Here is a 20,692-nt window from a genome sequence, read left to right as displayed (position 1 = left end):
CTCTCTGCCCACCCAGGGTTTAATTTGTGCACACCAGGTTTGGTGTACGCTCCCACTGTGGCTACACAAACCTCAGCTTTCACCGCCACCCACAACGTCCTTCTTTCTAATGAAAATGATGAGGGCAGATCCAACTTCATTTCAGGATAGGAAAATTCCATGTTGAGAAGAAATAAAGCCTCATGCAAATCAGATTGCCCACAACGAGCTGCTACCATAAAAAGGAGCTGACATGAGTAAATAATTACTTCAGCACAGTTTTCGCCTCCTGCCTGCCCTTCTCTGTGGAGATGGTAAATGTAGGATTATGCAAATGATTATGCAAGGCATTAAATGGTTCCAGTTTCAAATGCGGTGGAAGGCCCGTGGTTTTGGTGTAAAAGGGAAAGAACCACCTCACTAAATATGGATCACTTGAGAGAAAAAGGAGTTTGCCAACAAATGAGCTCAATGCCAACATTCTGCTTCGACTGGAGACGGCACGGTCGCCATGAGGGTGTGCTTGCATGCAGGTTATATTTAATAAAACAAAATACATACAAAGTTCCTGTGTCGTGTTGTGGATACACTTTGCTTTGGCTGTTTGTATCCCAGCATCCAGGAGGGTCTAGCAAACACAAGCCAATTCAATTACCATAAAGCAACCTTTAAACTCCAGTGTCCTCCGACAACTATAGGCCTAAAGCTCGGCTCCTGTATGTAAACCATCTGCTTCAGATCTCCAGTTCTCAGAAGCCTGTGTTCAAGGTGACAGATTCAACTTCATTCTAACTGCAGGTTGTGCAGCTTTAAGACAAAGAGACACACTAACCCTTGCCGTCTAGAGACACAACACACACATGGTGTAGTGGACAAAAAAACATTTGAGTTCAGGGTACAATTCAGGTCTGGCACAAAAGTGCACTTTCCAACGGTTACAAGGCATGCTCTGATATTTTATAGTGTGTCAATAAAAAAAGGTTTGCAGCATTAACTTCATTCTGAAGTCACAAGACTCGGGGCTCAAAGTGCGGCTTTGTGCCATGACAACACACAAAACAGAAAACTGTTGGTAAAACAACCTTCCTGCATTTCTCCAAAGTATTGCCCATATGTGTCATATTCCCAACAGCCGTAACCACCTCCGCCTGCATTCCAGGCCTAACATGATCCCTAAACATGGATGTGACATGTTATTAAGCATGGGGGCACAGGGTGGGGAAGGGACTATGAGAGACCCTCTGTTGCCCAAACTTTGGATATGTTTGGGGGTCAATGAATACACAATCATCCACACACATACAAGCAAACATGCAGTCAAGCAACAGATGTGTACACTTGGTGCACGCAAATATTCACTCTGTGAAAGTGGAACAAGTTTGAAGTCTGAATATTCCTCACGTTCATTGCTCTTTGAAAGAGTGTTGTTGATCAGGGAATATTAAGTCATTATTTTTGAATAAACTGAGATCCAAATTATGAAGAAAATTATATTTACATCACAAATCCCTTCCCTCCCATGTACCTGATTCCAGGTGTCTGGTTCTGGAGATGCTCCTGCCAGCGCTGGTGATGGTGGTGTTGGAGACAGAGAGGGGAGGATGGGTGAGGAAGATGGGCATGGGGGTGACAGTATGTGCAGGCAGAGAGGCAGCATGGGCAGGACGAAGCGGCCCCGGGGTGGGGAATGGAGCTGGGCCCTGGGCCTGTCCCTGGGTTCTGGAAGAGCGGGCACTCCTGCTGTCCACAGGGGCAGCACAGGGTTGAGTGGAAGTGACAGCGCTGGCAGCACAGCGGCGGGGGCTGGAGAGAATGGGAGGAAGAGGACGGGGAGAGGGTGGAGGATAGGTGGCGTTTGGCCAGCCTCTGGGAGTCTGTGACAGTGGGGGAGGATGGGGGAAGGTTCCTCAGGGAGCCGTTCTGTTTGACCACGACGCCATTTTGGTTTGGTCTGTTTGTTCTCTGGACAACATGCGATCTCTGCTGAACTTTACACGCTGCATCCTTTACTACAACTTCTTCGTCTCCCTCTGCTGTCAGGCAGTCACCACTAGAGGCAGCTGAGACCGGGTCCTGGCTGTTGCTGACTGGTGTGCTGGTGTTTGAAGGGGTATTTCTGTTGGCACTGAGAGGATGGTGCCCTCCGTTGCTGAGAGCCACAGGGTCGCCACTCGCATCGCTCAGGGCCATGGTCCTCTCCCAGCGGGCCTGGCAAGGACACTGTCACTCCTCTGTGGGAGAAGAAGAAAACAGAAAAAACAAAGAAGTTGAGGTTCTGTTCAACAGCACAAAGCTGCAGGTTAAAGAGGTATGTGAGCTGCGAGGAGGTCAATGTGCACCATAAACAATGTGAGCTGCATGTCTAAAACTATACAGACCTACAGATATCTGAATTACATTCTATCCATAATGGACATTTTGACTTGTTGCACAATCAATAAATTCTTCATATTCTTCCATCTGTCCAGTTAATATGAAGCGAGAGAAGACGGTTAGCTTAGCATAAAGACTGGGGAAACAGCTAGGCTGGCTTTGTATAAAAACAAAACATTTATCGTGTTTGTTTAATCCATACAAAATCACAAGTTATGTGAAGTTTACACTGGTTATTTCTTTTCAATGACTTGCTGGAGTCTTGTCGTCACAGAGACTCCAGGAAAGCCCTGATCCTGGGAAAGAATTAGTCCACAAATAGTTTTTACACTTTGGTCTTAGTACAAACTAAGCAAACAAGATATAGCTTTAGATGCGCTGGTAGGTGGATGTTATTTACCTTTGGACCATTTCCCATCTTGATGCCGAGCTAAGCTAACGGCCTCCACCTTCACATTTAACATATTTAAATGCATTATCGTAAATTTCATAATACGACATCTATTTTTCAGCTCTTTATTTGTTGGCTGTCAGGAACAGAAACACAGCTCCTCCATACCGACTACTGACACACAACTATCTTATGAGAGGACCCTAACGGTTGTTCCTCAAAATGCTCAAGACAAATAGAAAATGATGGAAGGAAAGCTGTGAAAGCAAGCAGAGAAAGAAAAAGAGATAAAAAGAAAGAAAGTATGTGAATGTCCCACTGATCCTGTTCCCAGAGAGCCCAGTGGGACAGTGGACTACACCCAGGTAAAATGTTCATCTGGTATCTAAGCAAAACAAACAAGTGAACATCAATCTACAACAACTTCTTTTAGACTGAACCATCTCAACGCAAACATGGCCTCAGAAACTGAGAGAGAGCGGTTTCAATTCAGAATGAGCAGCGCCAAGTGAGGGAAGAGAGGAACAGAGACTGCAGCAGGCAAACTGTTGCAGCATAAGCATACAGTCAGCAAAAAACTGAAATTAGAGTTGTTTTGCTGAGTGAGGAAATTACATTATAGATGCAAAAACATTTATACAAAAAGTAGCCTTCTTTACTTCTCAAGAGAAGCATGGTTTGCAGACATATAAATGACCGTTTAATATTTGATGTGCAGGGTTCACTTTGGCACTAAATTGACACGCAATGAAACGCCTGTTCTCAGCCGTCCAAAATATGCACATAACCAACCAAGATTAACAGAGATCAGAGCGACTTTCAACAGCCACTGGGTGCAGATAAATATGTTTGACCCTGTTTTCATCATCTTTTAGTCCTCATTTTTACACATTTTACAGGCATTTACTGTACAGGTTAATACAAATAAATGATTTCAGTGTAAATGAAAACCCATGCTGATACTGCCTTGCAAAACAAAAGGAAAATAAAACAGATGCCTGCTCAATGGAGTTCGATAGGGATGAGTTTTACTGAATCACCACCGAAATATTTGGCAAACTCAACTTAATTTCTGTCTTCTCATTGGAGGCATAACATCAAATAAGGACCGTTTCAGGTCAATATGATTTACGGAGCATGAATAATACACGGCATAAATCTTGGCCGTTTGTATAGATTACAAAGCGTGAGACACTCCTGCATTCGGAGGCTTGAAAGAATGGTTCCAACAGAGTGAGAAAAAACAGAAGGTTCACGTTATACAACAGTTGCAGCCCCTATATGTGCTTCAGCTTAAATTACAAAATACTCACAGGAGACCGCGATGTGAAAATGTGATTCTGTGGGCTATTTTGGCAAAGAGGGGGGGACGAGTGGGGAGAAAAAACAAAGTGTGTGTCTGTGGCTTTGTTGCCGTGATATGCTTGACACACTTCAAAAGCGGTTGAGTTGTGTTTCACAGGTAATGCAGGGTCGAGGTGGGCCGTCGTTGGAACAGAGCCCAAACTACAGCCCCACAGTGCAAAGAAACCTGACATCGTAGTATACGGCTTTAGAGAGAGAAAGTGAGACTGTAGTCAAGTTTCTATTCAGTTGTCAAGCGAATGTGAACAGACTTTTGAAATGTTGTAAAAAAAGAAACGCGAATGAGTCGCAACTGGTTTGGAGCGAATAAACTAGGCTATGCCAAGTGTAGTTTCGTCAGAAGTTGAGGCTTCGCTTTACGCATGGCTGCCCAGGGAACAAGAGGAGAAGAAGTAGAAGTTCCGAACTGGAAACGAAACAAGTCGCCTTGGCCATCAATCACAGGCGTGCCGTCGGTGAGCGCCTGTCGCACTTAGTTTTTACAGCGTGTTCCTTCATGTCAGCTCATGTTGGCTATGTTTCATGCTGTCCAGAGACAAAGACAATATAACTATGTATCCGGGAAGTCATGCGAGTTAAATGTTCGCTACGTCAGAACTTAACTTTCCTTATCCCTTTAAGTGCCTCAACTCTAGTGGCAAAAACCACCTCAAGCGAGCGGGAAAAATGTTTTGCACATTTGAAAGCGTTTTGTCGAATTTTGCCATACAGCTTTTCTAATGCGATACTTCAAAATGCGCATAGAAATAAGTTTATGGAAACACGGCTAGCGTTAGAAGGGTTTGTTTCTTTAAGTCAACCCGTTTAAAGTTGTGTAGGTAGTGAAAAAAGGAAGCTTTGTTAAAGGTCGTTCCCCTCTCTTTCTCCACGCGTCACTTTCTACTGTCACCATCAATGAGCTCTGAAAGTGGATAAAAACTATAGTAGCCACAATTCTGGAGAAATTGCCAATGTCACCTGTGTCAAGTTTATGAAAGAAATTCATGCTGCAATAGTTTGGTGAACAGGAGCTAAATCTGTGTTTAATAAAAGATATGCATCTCTACTCTGGGCAGAAAGTAAGTATTAAGTAAGAATTGAATACATAATATGTACTGTATTTCCACTGTGTACAACTTTTAATCATGTCACATTTTTAAAGTTTGCATCTGCTCGTATTCTTGATTCATGAAGAGGCAAGACTCTGCTATCTGAGATTCCATCAAGAGATAAATCCTAAACTGGAGGCTGATGACGTGGAGAATGTTTGAGATGCTGCGAACCTAAACTGATTGCTTTAGTGCTTTAATAATGCACCATATCCTGCGTAATATGATTGCTTTGTGCTGTCACAATAGCCACTCAAAGCCATCGTCACTGAAGCCACTTCAAATGTACTTTGATGTCAAAACTGCTAGAAAATTATTATGAACTAAATCTTTTAAAGAACTTAAAGAAATTGTTTTTCTTACGTTTAGGGTGAATTACCTGGAATTCTAAAATATGCACTTTGGAGATTTATCATAACTTTTTACTTTAACCTTTCAAGAAACCTCACACATCATACATACATCACACTAGAAAATATTTTGGCGGCGTATATGACCAATGCGCTCTGTGACACCTCGACATGAGTGAGCGGTGAAACACGAGCATGACATCCCCGTCGGGTCAGGGGTGGCGGGGAGGACGGGGTTGAGAAGAGGAAGAATAACTCCGGAGCACGAAGAGCTCAGAATAGCAGAGTATTGAGGGAAACCCAGATGAAGTCATTAGTCTGGCTCCCACAGCTGTCAAGAGCCTGTCAGGACTTAAAGAATGGAAACACGAAGGCTTAGTGGAGATCAAGTATGAAAAAGAATGGTAAGCATATAGAAAATATAGTTCAGTGCTACAGTATAGTATAAATGTGCGACCAAGTGTGCTATCTGCCGTTTGTGTCCAAAGGAATTTAGCCTATGCGCTGCTGTGTGTGCGCATGAGAGTGTGTGTGTGTACCAATGCCGAGCGTTGACAGGCAGGTGAGACATCTAGGGCAGACTGTGCGGACACAAGCAGGGTCTTGTGTCTCACTTCAAAATGAAAGCTGACAGCTGGACCAAGCTGCACCGCGAACCGCTGGAACCAAGGCACGAAGAAATGCTTCTGCAGTTCCATCCGTTTAGGAGGGAAATTTAGCTGTTGTTCTTGATCAAACAGACGGCAGAATAACTGAATTAAAGCATGTTAGCTTTGCAGCCTGTTAGTAATTAACTGTGACGCAAAAGAAGAAGGTAATGCTAGTAACCAAGTAAGGGATGAAAGGAGCAGTGTATTAAGTGGTGGAATTAGGATTTCCTCCTGTTTTCTCATGTCTTTACCTCATCCTCGGGTTCATCTAAAATGCATTACCTTTGAATTGCTGCACTTTAATTACGCAGAATTTAACTTTTAGAAAAAGGGTAAGGAAAGCCAAGGATATATGTTGTTAGCATTTTAAATCCACAATAGCAAGGAGGAGATATATATAAATAACTGTCTGACCTTCTAAATGTGATGAAGTGTCCTTTTAAGCGGCATTTTTACCATCAAATCTGTAGCTTTAAGGGATTCTTTGTGTCAGTAATGACAGCTACACTCAGCCCCTCTCAAACGCCACAAAGTCCTTGGTAGGAAGAATTATTTAACCTTAAAATAACCAAGAAAGTCGACCAAAAGCCCCACCAGGGCAAGTGGTTTGGAATAACGCAGGTGATGACAAAGTGCTTCTTCTGCCCTCTTTCATGTGAAGTTTATGATTATGGGGTTGGAGAGAAGGAGAGACCTTGGGCGTCATGCAGCTACCCAGCACAAGGCAAGGGATCCTGCATCCCTTTAATTAAAGCTAATAGGCAGTAATTACCAGGAATCAGTCAAGAGACGGTTAATAATCCCATTACTTCTAATAATAATAATAATAATAATAATAACACCAACAACAGTTATCCCAGCTAGGTACTCACATGCCAGACATGGCTTTAGGACACATTCTCTTTGACATGTTTCTGGTTGTCAGGAGAGATTTTGGACATATTTGACCCCTCTGGGTACTTTTTCACAGCTGGGCTGTTAAACATTCCAGTTTGATGGAGCTGGCTGAAGGCTACAGTGGTGAGTCTTGTGGTAAATTAGGTGAACACGGCGAGTGCCGTTTTAATCATTCCATCAACCCAGGAGTCCAACACAATCATTAGAATGAAACCTGCATGAATTAAGTAAGAATTATGGAAACTCCTATTCGACCATGTTAAAATACCAGACGAGATGCTGTAACATGTACATATCAAAAAGTATATGATCTGCTTTAAAGACTAGTACCATAACCGTTTATGTAGAAACTCTTCCCAGCAAGGGTAAAGCAAAACCCTGCTCATCCAACATTTACATCAGTGTCATTCTGGCTGTAGGCAAGACAATGAAAACATAAGTTAATGAATGCATGGTGGTAAACTCACTTACATTAAGTTTCTCTACTTTTCAATGGCTGACATAAATCTTATTGATAGCAAACCCATGATTACTGATTAGGTAAGATAAGCAAAAACAAGCTTATGAAAGTTATGCAAATTATGTTTTAGGGTTAGGGTTAGGGTCGCTTATCGCTTTCTGAGATTCTACCGGTGGCTGTTTGCCTTGAGATGATCGGCTACATAGCCAATCCTGCTTTACTCATCTACTGATTTACTATTTAAATTCAAAAACAATAATTAATGCATCAGTTATATCCAGAAACCGCTGACGGGAAAAAGAGATGAAGTAATTTTGACATCCGTCTACTATGCTGCAGCCAAACCACTTGGCCGGACACACTGACGCTCAACGCACACAAACGGCACACAATTACCAAATCGGGATTTTCTCACTACTTCTGAACACGTTAACGCACACTACTGTTTGTAGCTCACCGACTTCCTCGTCTTAGAAGGTAATCGAAATCCGGAGAAAACAAAAACCGTGTGAAGAGCAGCCAGTATGCATAGTATCCTACCGTGTTTTGTGTCTCCCGGTGCTTTGCGCTTGTTATCGACGATGGGGTCTGCAGCACGCGGCGCTTCGTTTCCACCAAGAAAAATATAGAATCCTTCGTTTCTTTCAAAATATCCGCAAGCGCTGTTAAACAAACACTACACCCCGAAAAGGCAACGACAAGTCTCGGGGAGAGCGGGCTGTTTCTCATGGGAGTGTGTCCTGCCAGAATGACAAACAGTCACACACACACACACACACACACACACACACAAACCTCGGCTCCCTGCTCTCTCCGGAGGGACGGAGGCAGGAGGCGGTGGGCTGGGACTGCACCGTAGAGCACTGATAGGACAGTCTCACCGTCTGCGTTAACCAGCTCACTGCCACACTAGTGGCACGCGCCAAGGTAACTTTACCACTCATGCGCATTACAAGATTTTAGAAAACTTAAAAATAGGGGCACGAGGCTGCCCGAAAAAGGCTATAGCATCAGCAAGTGAAATACAAAATGGTGCATGAAGGAAAACATTGGAGAATTCTACTATTAATTACCTATTCATACATCCACAATATAAATTAATGTAACACTGTTCAGTTAGGCTACCTTTACAAAATCATACTACGTGACATGTGATACTAGCCTAGCGTACATTGAAAACTGGAACTGGAATATAGTTAAAACGTGAAGGTAAAACAACTGTAAAAAAATAAGTTAAGTCTTTTACCCTTAAATCAATACTCTGTTGGTTTAATGTCAAAAAAGCTGTGTCCTTGATAAACAGCTCATTTAAACTGTTGTTTGCACATACCCCAGTGTAGGATGCTAATTAAAGTTATCTAGTCTCAGTTATCAAACACTTGAATGTACAATACAATACAGTTAATATAGTTTAAGTACAAAATTAATTATATAAAATACATTTTCTAAATGAAACTACCAAAAATGGCTTTCAACAACCCGGCAGAGATAGCAGACAGCCTTTAATTAACTGAAATTCGACCACATAATTCTTTAATAAGGCCACACCCGTTCTTTAACACATCAGTATACTTAAATTATAGATTGCTGTTCAGATGTGTTGGCTGATCTTCTAGGCTTACTTTAATAACTACTTTAAAATGCCATCCCTCCTCTCTACCTCCCCACCCAAGGCAACATAAGCCCTGGGTAACTGGTTTCATTCCGACCTCAGAACTGTCCAAGTCAATACATCCTCAACTTAATGTTTTCATTTTAGAATATACAACTTCCTCCCTTATCCAAGTTAAGGACACAGCTCATCAAATTTGTGGCATTAAATTAAAATTTTAGCAATTTTTCCAATGACTAGTTCAACCTACTGACAAAACATAAGTACATAAATAAAGGCTTTGATAAAATGTGTTTTCTTTTTAGATGCTTTTTTGGGGTACATGCAGGGCATGGGAGGAATGTGGTCAGATAACTTTGTATTAAAGCTTCTAATGCCCATTGAATCATAAACTAGTTTAGAGCAAAGCGACTTCTGTTATGTCTTTGATTAAAGGATTATGAAAGAGATCATTCATGTACCAGAGTTTACATGGTGCATACAATGTCTGCAAAACCAGGAAACATACACAATGCAATGCCGGCTTTAATTTAGGTTGTCATTCATACATTTTAAACTCATGCTGGGAACAATGCAGAAATCACATTCAAATGAATCAGTGTATGCCATTAATCTTTTAGTTTCATCAGTGGCCCCCGATTTGCTAAAATAAATACCTCATCTTTACAGACTAGAGACTCTTCTGGAGATGCATTTCCCCACACACAACCGATTCTTCTCAGCAGGGGAGTAGGTTTATCACAGGGAATTCTGGGAAGGCGGAGGGCCGTACCTGGCTTTAATTTCAACTGTCCACCAGGATTAGGACACAGTTCATATAGCAAGCTGTAATCATCTGCAGTAGTGGGGCGCTCTCTCACAGCTGGCCCCGGGGCCAGTCAAAGCCTAAGCCATTTAGTGCTTTGTAGTTGTCTCTAATAATAATAACCTGGTACTAAGAAGTTGTGTAGAGTTCATTGTGCTGTTTTTTACTTTAGTATGAAAAGAAATTAAGTTTGGATCAAATTATTTCTGTTACATTGTCATTTGTGACGTCCTTCCACTCTAATCAGGCAGAAATGTTTGGCATTTATTGTAGCTGGCGTTATTCTGATTCTGAATTAATATCACTACCATTGTCCAAGAATCAACAACACAACAAAGTAGCCCTTCAGACCGCAGCCTTGATGAGACATCTCTGTACTGTAATTTTAAGGACCCAAACATAGTTCATAACATACTGCTGACGCTCAGGGCCAGCTCCCTGTGGATGCAGCAGTGAGGGAGCTGCCTGTGAGTTATTACACAGCCCATCACCAGTCTACTGATAGTGGTCATGTGGCCGCTCAGCTCAAGACAAAATGCCTTCCTCTTAAATAACAACACAAAAGGCATTTCAGCACTGGCCCCACCATCCAGCTTCTTATCTCCACCAAGATCAACATTAAGTTAATATGTGGTGTTAAAAGGCATTAGAGAAGCTGAGTTTGGGTTTAGCTAGTCAGAGCCGAGGTCTCCCCGCATGGAGCTAAAGAAGAAACCACATCAAAGGCCGCACTGTACCAGGAAGGACGGAGGCCCTGGTGAAAGCCCAACGGCCCCTGGGATGATTGCACACAACTCATCAAAGTGACAGGTTTAGCGGACAACAAAAAGAAAAGCAGGGGGGAACAGTTAAAGAGGGAATGAGACAAGGATAGAGGAGGACAAGATGTTTTTAAACCATTTAAGGCTTTGGCATGGCATGTCAAAAATAATGTTTAATGCGTCTTCAAACTTGCATTTGAATAACTTATTCCTAGGCTAATTCCAAATGTTGGTGTTAAAATAACTATCAGTGGATTTGTTAAGTGACGCAAATGTGCCACACAGGGCAGACACCAACAGCAAATTGTTGTTTTCAAAAACCTCAAACAGCTGCAAAAAGAAGGAGAAAACAGGAAAGGGAAAATAATCTCTCCACAAAAGGCTTCGTCCTTGTAAGTTTAAACATGATCCAACTGGTTGTGTGATTTGAAAGCACATTAACGGTGATCTAATAGCAGAGTGTTCAGATGCTGGATTGTAATGCGCTTCGACATATATGCAGGAAGGCAGCAGGTAATCCTAGAAGCCCTTAGAGCATTGCAGCTACCCCTGCATGTGATAATGTCTGGCTAACAAGGAAGAGGAGGAAGGCGATAAAGAAAAGACAAAGAAAGAGTGACTAAAAATGGTGAAATCAATGTATGTGGACAATGTAATGAACAAAGCTAACAAAAGAAAAGGTTGTGACAGTAGTTGAGTGAATGAATAAGAGACTGAGAAAGAAAGCGCTGCTCACATTGCTCCCTGGCTTCTGTAGGTCTGAGATGCGGAAACTAGGGAAACCTTACCCCTTCGACACCTTGGCGGTGAGGACGGACATCTCCCACCCGATTAGCACCGAGACCCCTGACGTCTACCCACAAGGACCCAAGGGGTCTGCGGAATGGCTGAAACCCCAATGAGAGCTGATGTCTAAGTTACCCTCCATTTAAATTTAGGAACAGAAGGCCTTAGGTTCAATTTTGCTTCTGCCACTCTGCTGTATACTGTAACTCTGATGGGAAAACAATGTTTTCTATGTAAAACACATGAGGAAAGCTTGATTAAGCACTCACGAGGAGCAATATGTCTCACACATGTACACGTGTTTTAGTTTCTTGTTGTTTTCTTTGTAATGTTTCCAAGTAAAAACAGACAACGTTGGCCTATGTGTAGCTTTGTGTGTGTGTGTGTGTGTGTGTGTGTGTGTGTGTGTACACGTCGCCGGATGTGTGGTGCTTAAGATTAAGATGTACCCTGGATTCACTGGGTTGAAGTAAATCTGCGCGCATTCTTAACGTGTGACTGGGCCAGTTTGTCCAGGTCTGACGGAAGTCTTTTTCCATTGTTTTACCAGTGATAGATTAGAGCTAAATTCATTTGTGCATCGTCGTGAAATAGGTGGTAATCAAACAGGGGTCGTATGTACCCAAATGAAGCCTGACATTATCCTCGCTGCAGAATTGGAGTGTGGGAGCAGAACAAGTGAGTGGATCAGCCATGTTGCTGTGGTTGAGCAGAGACATGCTGTATCCAGATGACCCATCTGCCTGTTTCTTATCATTTCCTTTCATACACAACACAGAGATAAAAAGAAAATGACAGACACAAGAGTGAGGGGAGGAAAGTGAGAGCGGTTGGCTCAAACTATAAGAGACTGGCAGAGCGGATTCGCTGCTCTTTAAGTCAACATTCTTCTCCAACGTGTTGACTGGCTGTGAATGACATCACATGCACATGTTTGAGTCACAATGGTCGGCAGGTGCAAAACCCAAGGGCAAGGATACTAGTTGATTTGTGGATGATGAAAAGATTTTAATGTGCTATGATTTGTAGTTTTTTTTGCGGAGCCAAAATGCTGTCCCTTACATCACCAACACAGCCCAGAACTGACGGAGCTGAAATTATCTCATTAGGAAAGAAAACAAGCAACACATTTAACAAATGTCGTACAAATTTATTCTGCCTTTGGTGTGGGGACTTTTGTATCAGAATGATTCCATTGCAGAAAAACCTCACTTATACAAAAATATTGTGCTCACAGCTAACCCGAAAGATTAACTGTTGAGAAGTGACACGCTGACTGAAATGCTAACAGGACACTGAGAATGTGTCCAGCAGTCACAAACAAAGGACTGCATAACTAATGGAATACATTCACATGCACAGTTCATGTCTCCACATTAAATAATTATGTAACTCTGTACTCAAGTGTTTATATCGTCAATTAGCAAAGGGATGCTATATAAATCGGCTCATAGACAACAACTACAGTTTGGTGTTAGAGAGCTAAATGCTTACGTCAGCAAGCTAACAGGCTCACAATAACAATGCTAACATGCTGATGTTTAGCAGGTCTAATGTTAGCCGTGTTCACTATCTTAGCATAGCGTCTTAACATGCTAACATTTGATAATAGTACAAAAGTCAAAGTGTAACTGAGGCTGATCGGAATGTCAGTTTTAGTCAAAAGCCAAAGAATCTTTTTTTTTTTTAAAGATTTGATCTAATAATGAGGAAAAGGGATAAAAAAAAAAAATAACTATTAGAATTTATTTAAGTGGACATGAATGTGGGTACAAAATGGCATGGCAATCCATCAAAGTAATAAATGACACAAATGTGAACCTCATGGAGTCAGTAGGATTCATCATCTGGGCTCCATGAATCTCTGGAGCCATGCTACCAGCATCTACATAGTTTTTAATAAACCGTCTCCTTTTTCTGAGGAGGAACATGTTTTAGTTCTGAAAGGTGGATCTCAGAGACTTGATTTGATTTTACGATAGATGCAAAACAGATTCTCTATAAAGTTCGACTATAAAATCAGCATTATCATTGTTTTTACCATGAGCCTAAGACCCAATCATACCATCAGGTTTTCATGCAGAATCAGTACTGGCCAGCTGCATTTATTTGGCGGAGGAACAAGACAATGTTTAAAAATGAGAAACAGAGGCCTGTTGTTTCACTGCTGTTGCTTTATCACATTAAAATATGCACACTTTTGGAAAAAATCAGGCACAGCCTTCTAATTAGGGCTGTTTTTCCTGAGCATTTCACATGGTGTTAGGGGCTTAGGAGCAGCCTTTGTCGCTCTTAAAAAAAAAATCACCCCCGTCTTTCTTCCCTCTCCTCTCAAGCTCTCCCTCTTCCATTTTTCAAGTGCCTAACCAACTTCCTAGTCTGGGAAAAGACACAGTTCAATCAAAACTCTTCTTTCCGTTGTCTTTCAGAGGGAGAGGGGTGGGGAGGGATGGATGGATGGACCAAGAGAGGTGAAAGTAAAGAAGGGGGAGAGTGGTGGCATGCAAACGCAGGGTTCTTATGAAGTGGAAGAGAGGAGGCAGCAAAAGGAGAGTAACAAACGAGAAGCGTCTGCATACTACAGAGCAGAGAGGGAGAAAGGAGATCTTAATTTGTTTGAACAGACCTGGTTTGATCTCGGACACAATCGGGGCGACAGGGAAGTTATGCAGAACGGAAAGAGGGATAGTCAGAAGGAGGGAAGGATAAGAGGCAGATGGACAGAAATGCAGACCGAGAAGAGAAAGACAGACAACTCACACAAAGGGCTGTTTAGGAGGAATTTGGTGGACAGATGTTTGTGTGTGTTAATTAATGGAAGAAAGTTCCTCTTTGAGAGGACCGAAGTTAGCGTTTGCTCATAACAGCCTTTGAGGAACTGCACAAACATACACAAAGCCAGAGGCCTTTATACACCCAGCATCCCCCCTACTCAACAAACTTTGTGTGTGTGTGTGTGTGTGTGTGTGTGTGTGTGTGTGTGTGTGTGTGTGTGTGTGTGTGTGTGTGTGTGTGTGTGACCCAACCTCTGGGAGGAATCATTTATTCTGATTCGTTTAAAGTGTATGCTACTCTGATGAAAACATGCTAACACCAACATAAAAGCCTATATGGGAACCAATTTGACGACTGAAATTTAGCTAGCATTTGTCATGTTTTGTTACACGGATTGCATGATGATCTATTGGATTATATTAAGGGCTTCAACTGTATAACGATAATTCCATTATTGATTCATATGTTATTTTTGCGACTAATCGATAAATTGCCTTTTTTTTGTCCGACCAATGTATAAAACCAGACGGCAACCAAAGGCCAGCAGGGGGCGACTCCTCTGGTTGCAAAAATAAGTTAAATTGTATAGAAGTCTATGACCCTACTTCTCACTGGATATATTACCTCAGTAAACATTTTCCAGACAAGTTTATAATCTCAGTCGCTAGGTTTAAGTCTTCTCCAACACAGCATGATGTTCATTTTGTATATTATGGTCCCATTTAGAGTAAAACAGGCGATAAAGCAGGGTCTGCTTTGGGGCGTGGCTACCTTGTGACTGACGGTCTTGTCCGGTTTGGGTGTTGTTCGGTTTTTGTATTAGAACGTTAACCATTTCACAGAAGTTTATTTTAACATTTTGTTCGCTAAAAATATATTTTTCAGCGCTGGATTGTACTTGACTCAACCCTCTCATGTCACTGTTGGTTCCTGTTACGACCCAGCAAGGGAAAAGGGAGTAACATACAACCAGATGTTTTATGGTAAATAAAGTGTATTTATTAATATGATATGGGCAATTGGCAATCAATTGTTTAAAGTGACAAATGGAACAAAAGGAGGGCTCTTCACACAAGAGCAGCGAGGCGTCAAACACCTACTAACAACATAAACCCCAACCTAAACAATTCTAAAACAAAACTCGGGGTGAAAACCGGACCAATACAAAATAAGAACAAAGCATAAATAGCACCGGAGCACCTAGCGTGCTTAACAAAGCTCTACAAACAGCTTGTTCCACAGGCTGACGATCAAACTGTCCCAACTAAAGAAAACGGACAGTTTGCACGGAACCCGAAATGGCATGTACAATATTTTACGTACAATACCCTATATCCGAGCGCGACCATCACAGACCCAAACAGAAATACATATGGCTGTCAACACCAGCAGCCCCGACTGTAGAGCTGGTTTGGCATTTGTATCCACCGGTCTCTCCAGTGCGCCTCGGATTGGAGAGCCGGAACAGGTGCACACCAATCACAGCCGGTCTTCATCAAGGTGGGAGGAGGAGGTGTCGCCGCAGCCAATCAAGGGGCCAAATCTGCTTACCTAAATAGGGAAAACAAGGTGCATGCAGCCATAAAGTAATCCCTGCAGATAAATAAGGCCGTGGCCGTAACAGTTCCCAAAAAAACTAAATGGTGATGGCCAACAACCAAGATGGCGACGTGCAAAAAGCTAAACTCGAAGCTTCAAAACGGTGGTCCATCAATCGATGGGTGACGTCATGGCGACTACGTCCACTCCTCACAGTACATACGTAGTCTATGTCTAAAACTCAAATATATCTTAATATTTACAATAACATATTTAGGAAGAAAAGCAGAGAATCCTCACATTTGAGGAAATGGAACTAGAGGATGTCATTTCTGTTTGATAACTGACTTAAACGATTAATCGATTATCAAATTGGTTGACTATTCCATCAACTACATGTTTCAGCACAAATTAAAACGTGTTATTTGCTAGTTTTTATAAAAGTACAGTGTATCTACAAAGTAGCATCTACAAAGCTTAGTTGTGTCAGCTTGAAGAGCCCCCCCGAGTCATTTTGCCTCCCCCACCTCTATTACCAAACCTACTTCTTTACACAGGTGAAAACGATGGTACCAAAACATATTTAAAATTGCCTAAAAAGTGTAATTTAGAAATGTTTAGAGGACTTGAATTAAGATCATTTTAAGGCAGCAAACAAAGGCCTGGGTCACATAATGTCTGACAGTTTCAATCTGGAGCAGAAATGGGCAAACATGGCTCTGAAGAAAAACTGATAAAACTTGAAAGATCGCATCTGTGTGTCAAATTTCTCCGGGGGCCGCTGAGGGTGGAGGACAAGATGGCCTCAGGGAGGAAAAAGGGGGGACATGACATTTTTTTTGTGTGGCTGAAAATATCGTAGGAGGTGTGAGATCACATCCTGCTGTCATAAACCTTCTGGCAGACAGAAATACTGAGAGAGAGGTGGAGATGTGGGGAAGGACAAAATGTAGGAGAGTTTAAGGAAACAAGCTGTGAGACAGAAGGATGGAAAGGGCGTTAGGGTGAGAGGCACGGCTGAGGGGGACGGGGAGATAAAACACTCCCTTTCTTTCTCCAAATACAAACTCCAGACAAGAAAGAAATATTGAAGCTGAAGTGTCACCACAGTCAGCAGCTGGAATGCAGACAACGCTAATATAGAAACTTCTCTTTGACTTCCAGGCCACTTCAAAGCACTTTCTCCGTCTCAATAATCACGTGCTCTTGGAGGAGCTCCACATTGCCAACCCTATCGCGGACAGATGAGCTCAGTATATGAGCTCAATTCACTAAAGAGGACGTTCATCACACTGTGGGACTGTTTTACATCAAGTGATCTTATCCATTGTACAGCTTTTCAAACTGTACACAGTGTTATTCGTGTCTGAACACAGAACACATTTGTAATACTGACTGACTGTTGCTGTTATCTTATTCCCGCCAGCTGCATCCACCACAAACAACTAAAGTGTCACTGCAAGAGACGCTGTTCGACATCACCTCCAAAGGTCAATTCCCAAAAGGCGCCAAAAAAGATCTGTTTTTCTTTGCTTTACACTATATTGTTGTCACACTGTTGGCTTCTTTTATTAAAACAAACATGTTATCATCACCACAATGTAAACCTGCGTGAGAAACACATCGAGAAAGGCGGCGATATTGCACTCAGGGATTCTTTTTGTTAGTTGAAAGAGAATATTAGAAGACAACAGCACTTTAAAATCTAACTATCACCTTATTGGTGCTTTTTGTGTCAAGATTTGGTTCATCAGGGTTCCAGGTTACTTCTCTTTTCTCGCAGTAGATTGGCTCGTGGATGTGGTAAGAGGAGAAGGTTTTTCTTTTCAAAATTGCGGCTCAAGTGCTGCTCTGATTTTTACTGTGAGGGGAATGTGGGATGTGATGGATCAGTCAATCACCGGCTGAGCTGAATCAGCGAGATCCTGTCTCGTCACATCTCATTATCAACCTTTTCCATCAGAAAGCAAAGGTTTAAGATACAGCTTCACTCTTCAAGTATGTGGCTTTTGTTATGTAGTGAAAATGCTTCTTTTCCCTGGAACTCAGAAATATTTCATGTACAACTTTATCATCTTCATTTCAGGCAAAATGAAAAGCATCTCCACTATAAATGCTACATATCTGCTATGAAGTTAAATGTTAGAATGAATTCCAGAATTTTCCCAACTTGGAACCGGATCAACAAATGAGACAAGAATCAAACACTGGAAGATTTGATAATTTCTAGTAATTATCCATAAGGCATTATACATTGCGTTGCTTGCCTAAAGAATGGTTTTACTCGCGGGCGTACGGCGTCGAACATAAACCTGGCTCGACGCTCCGCTTGCATCTCCGGCGTCTCCTCGTCTCACGCACGGCTGTGGCTCGCCCGATCCTGAGCTAGGCGTGCATTTAGTGAGTCAGCTGCACGTGCAGTTCCATTACCTCATGTTTAATTGTGTGACCTGCCTGGTTTAATGGGGGTGTTGCTGCTTTGATGTAAATTTACAAAGTTCCAAATTGATTCTTGATTTGTTTTGTTAATAAATATTTCACGAGTTTTATCGTTGCAAATGTTATGCGGCATTAGCAAATAAAAATAAACTTTTGCAGAGTGCTAACACCTGTTAGAGATGCTCATTTGCACGGATAAGAATACAGGTGTGCTTTGAGATTTAGGCTTGCACTTTGGAGTGCCTCGGGCACAACCAGTTTGAAAACCACTGCCTTACTCTTTTCAAATGTGGCTGCCTGGTGAAATAGCAATATAGTTGAATTGTGCAATGTACTCGCCCCTGTGGATGACAGAGAGAGAAAAAAGGTTCCTGCCCCGCTTGAATTTGTCACGCTCTGTCCTACACTGCAATTTGTTGTGCTACACAGAGGATACTTTAGTGTTTATGGCCTTGTCCCTCTGCTACAGAACTGGGCAGAACACTCTGCTGTGAGAACATAGCCCTTGGCACATCACCACAGCGCCTGAAACAAAGCTTCTGCTGCCAAGGCAAATGGAGTGACTTCATCCTGTGTCATCTCACTGAAGGACAAGTGGGCTCTTGGAGGGCCCTCTGGGGGTTGGGGGGTACAGCGCTGGGTAGGAGGGAGCTGAAGTAGACGGAGTGAAAAGGCTTTCTGGCTCCACATCGCTGCTCTGCTTGCACGTTAAATATCCTAGTGATATATAATGTATAAAGAATTTACTCTAGAAATGGTTCCCCTCTAGCCTATTCTTCCTGGATGCTAATGTACTGTCCATGCCTATAAAAGGTTGTTGAGGTTGCTGATACAGCGTACAGAGGAAGTAAGGTAGAAAACAAGCAAGTGACCGGGGCCCTAGAGTGTTAGGAGGCATGTATGCATGTGTGTGTGTAAGAGGGTAGTCTGGTTATGGGGGTGGTTAGAGCCGAGCTCAGGGCACTTGGAGCCCTTCCCGCTCCCTGCGGAGAGGTGTGCGCCAGCGAGACGGGAATCAGGGCCTCTGCAGCTGCTCTCCTCTCCACAAACACACACACACTTGACAGTCCAACACAATGTTCATTTCACATCTCTCTCCAGCCCTCCCTCCATCTCACACTTTGTGTGCCGAGTTCTCTCGCTCTGTTCCATTTTCCACTATATGAGATGCTGTGCTAAAGGTTGCATTAATCATAAAGACAAAAGAAGTGCAACATGAATGAACAAAGGACACTGCATCAAATTAAATCTTTTGTTCCCTGCCTACTGTAAACCAAGAGTGGTGGACAGTTAAAGACACAATTGTGACGATCAATTAACCATTTCATTCAAATATTAGGAAAATATTCTCAGATTCAAGCATCTCAAATGTGACAATGTCATTTCTTCTTGTTATATCATTGTAAATCACAAATATTTGGGTTTGTGAGACAAACAACCTGAAAACTTCACCTTGGGCTGAGGGAAACATTTTATAGAGAACATGGAAATATAGCTGCAGGCCTCGTCTAATTTAATTTATCACTTTGCTTAAACTAATAACCTTAAAGATTTTAATTTAAATAAATGTCTGTTAAGTCACTATCTCTTGCCGAATGAGGAAACACAATGGTGATTGAGCCTCAGGCCTACTGATGAAAGCCGTTGTATTTACACTGTTAGGTGCAGGAGAACTTGGAGATTCTAACTTTAACATCTTTATCTAAATAAACGGTTTCTCTTGTAGGTTTCGAGAAGGATTAAAACTAACAAAACATTTTTTTACTTCTGATTCTTTCAATTAATGCAGAGGGGTAACGGCCCCAAAACTGAAAACTTGTATAACCTTTTATAACCTGGACAGCTCCAGAAATACACAAGCAGGTGAGAGACATGATATTATACAGTGCTGCGGGGACGACGTGTTGCTCAAGGACACTGAAGCAGAGCAGATGCTGGCTGTCAAGACTGCTCGAGACAAGCCCGTCAGACGAGCAGCTGAAGGATCCTCTCCGAGTTCATGGTTCTGGTTCATGATCATTTAAGCACAATGTGGTCATAAATAAGCACGGTGGAATCTAGTCTCATTACGGAGATGCACTGCAGGGACTGAATAGAAAACAAGTCTGCATTGCATTTAGAGTCCAGAGGCGGTCCGCTGCAGCAGCCCATCGTGAAGCATGGGAAAGAAGAACAGGAAAAAAGGAGAACATGCTTAAAACAAGAATCTTGACTTTCAGGGTAGGACTGGGAACTGTCTCTCACTCGGGGTAATTTCTCTGAATTCATGTTCTGTGTCTGGGTCTCACATACTGGAAAGCTAGTTATTGTGCGTGCATGCTTTTTCAGTGTGTATGACTGTCTGTGTGTGTGTGTGTGTGTGTGTCAGGTCAGGTGTTGAGTGTCAAAGCGAGCACCAGCAGAGCGTAATAGAGACGTGGTG

The 20,692-nt window shown here is 42.3% G+C and overlaps 1 protein-coding gene across 6 annotated transcripts in view; it reads right to left on the bottom strand.

The window, feature by feature from the left end:
* Window positions 1-20,692, bottom strand: part of disp1 (dispatched homolog 1 (Drosophila)) — an 85,389-nt gene that overhangs the window by 21,858 nt on the left and 42,839 nt on the right. For 3 of the 6 annotated variants that reach the window (XM_029462862.1, XM_029462863.1, XM_029462864.1), the window contains one exon: window positions 1,505-2,210. In XM_029462862.1, coding sequence (XP_029318722.1) covers window positions 1,505-2,169 — 665 coding nt within the window. In that variant the 5' untranslated portion in view covers window positions 2,170-2,210. The other 3 variants (XM_029462867.1, XM_029462866.1, XM_029462865.1) reach the window with 3 other exon arrangements.

Source organism: Cottoperca gobio, chromosome 24 (assembly GCF_900634415.1).
Source record: "Cottoperca gobio chromosome 24, fCotGob3.1, whole genome shotgun sequence".
NCBI lineage: Eukaryota > Metazoa > Chordata > Actinopteri > Perciformes > Bovichtidae > Cottoperca > Cottoperca gobio.
The sequence above is the reverse complement of the archived record's forward strand: the minus strand, read 5'-3'. Positions and strand labels throughout refer to the sequence as shown.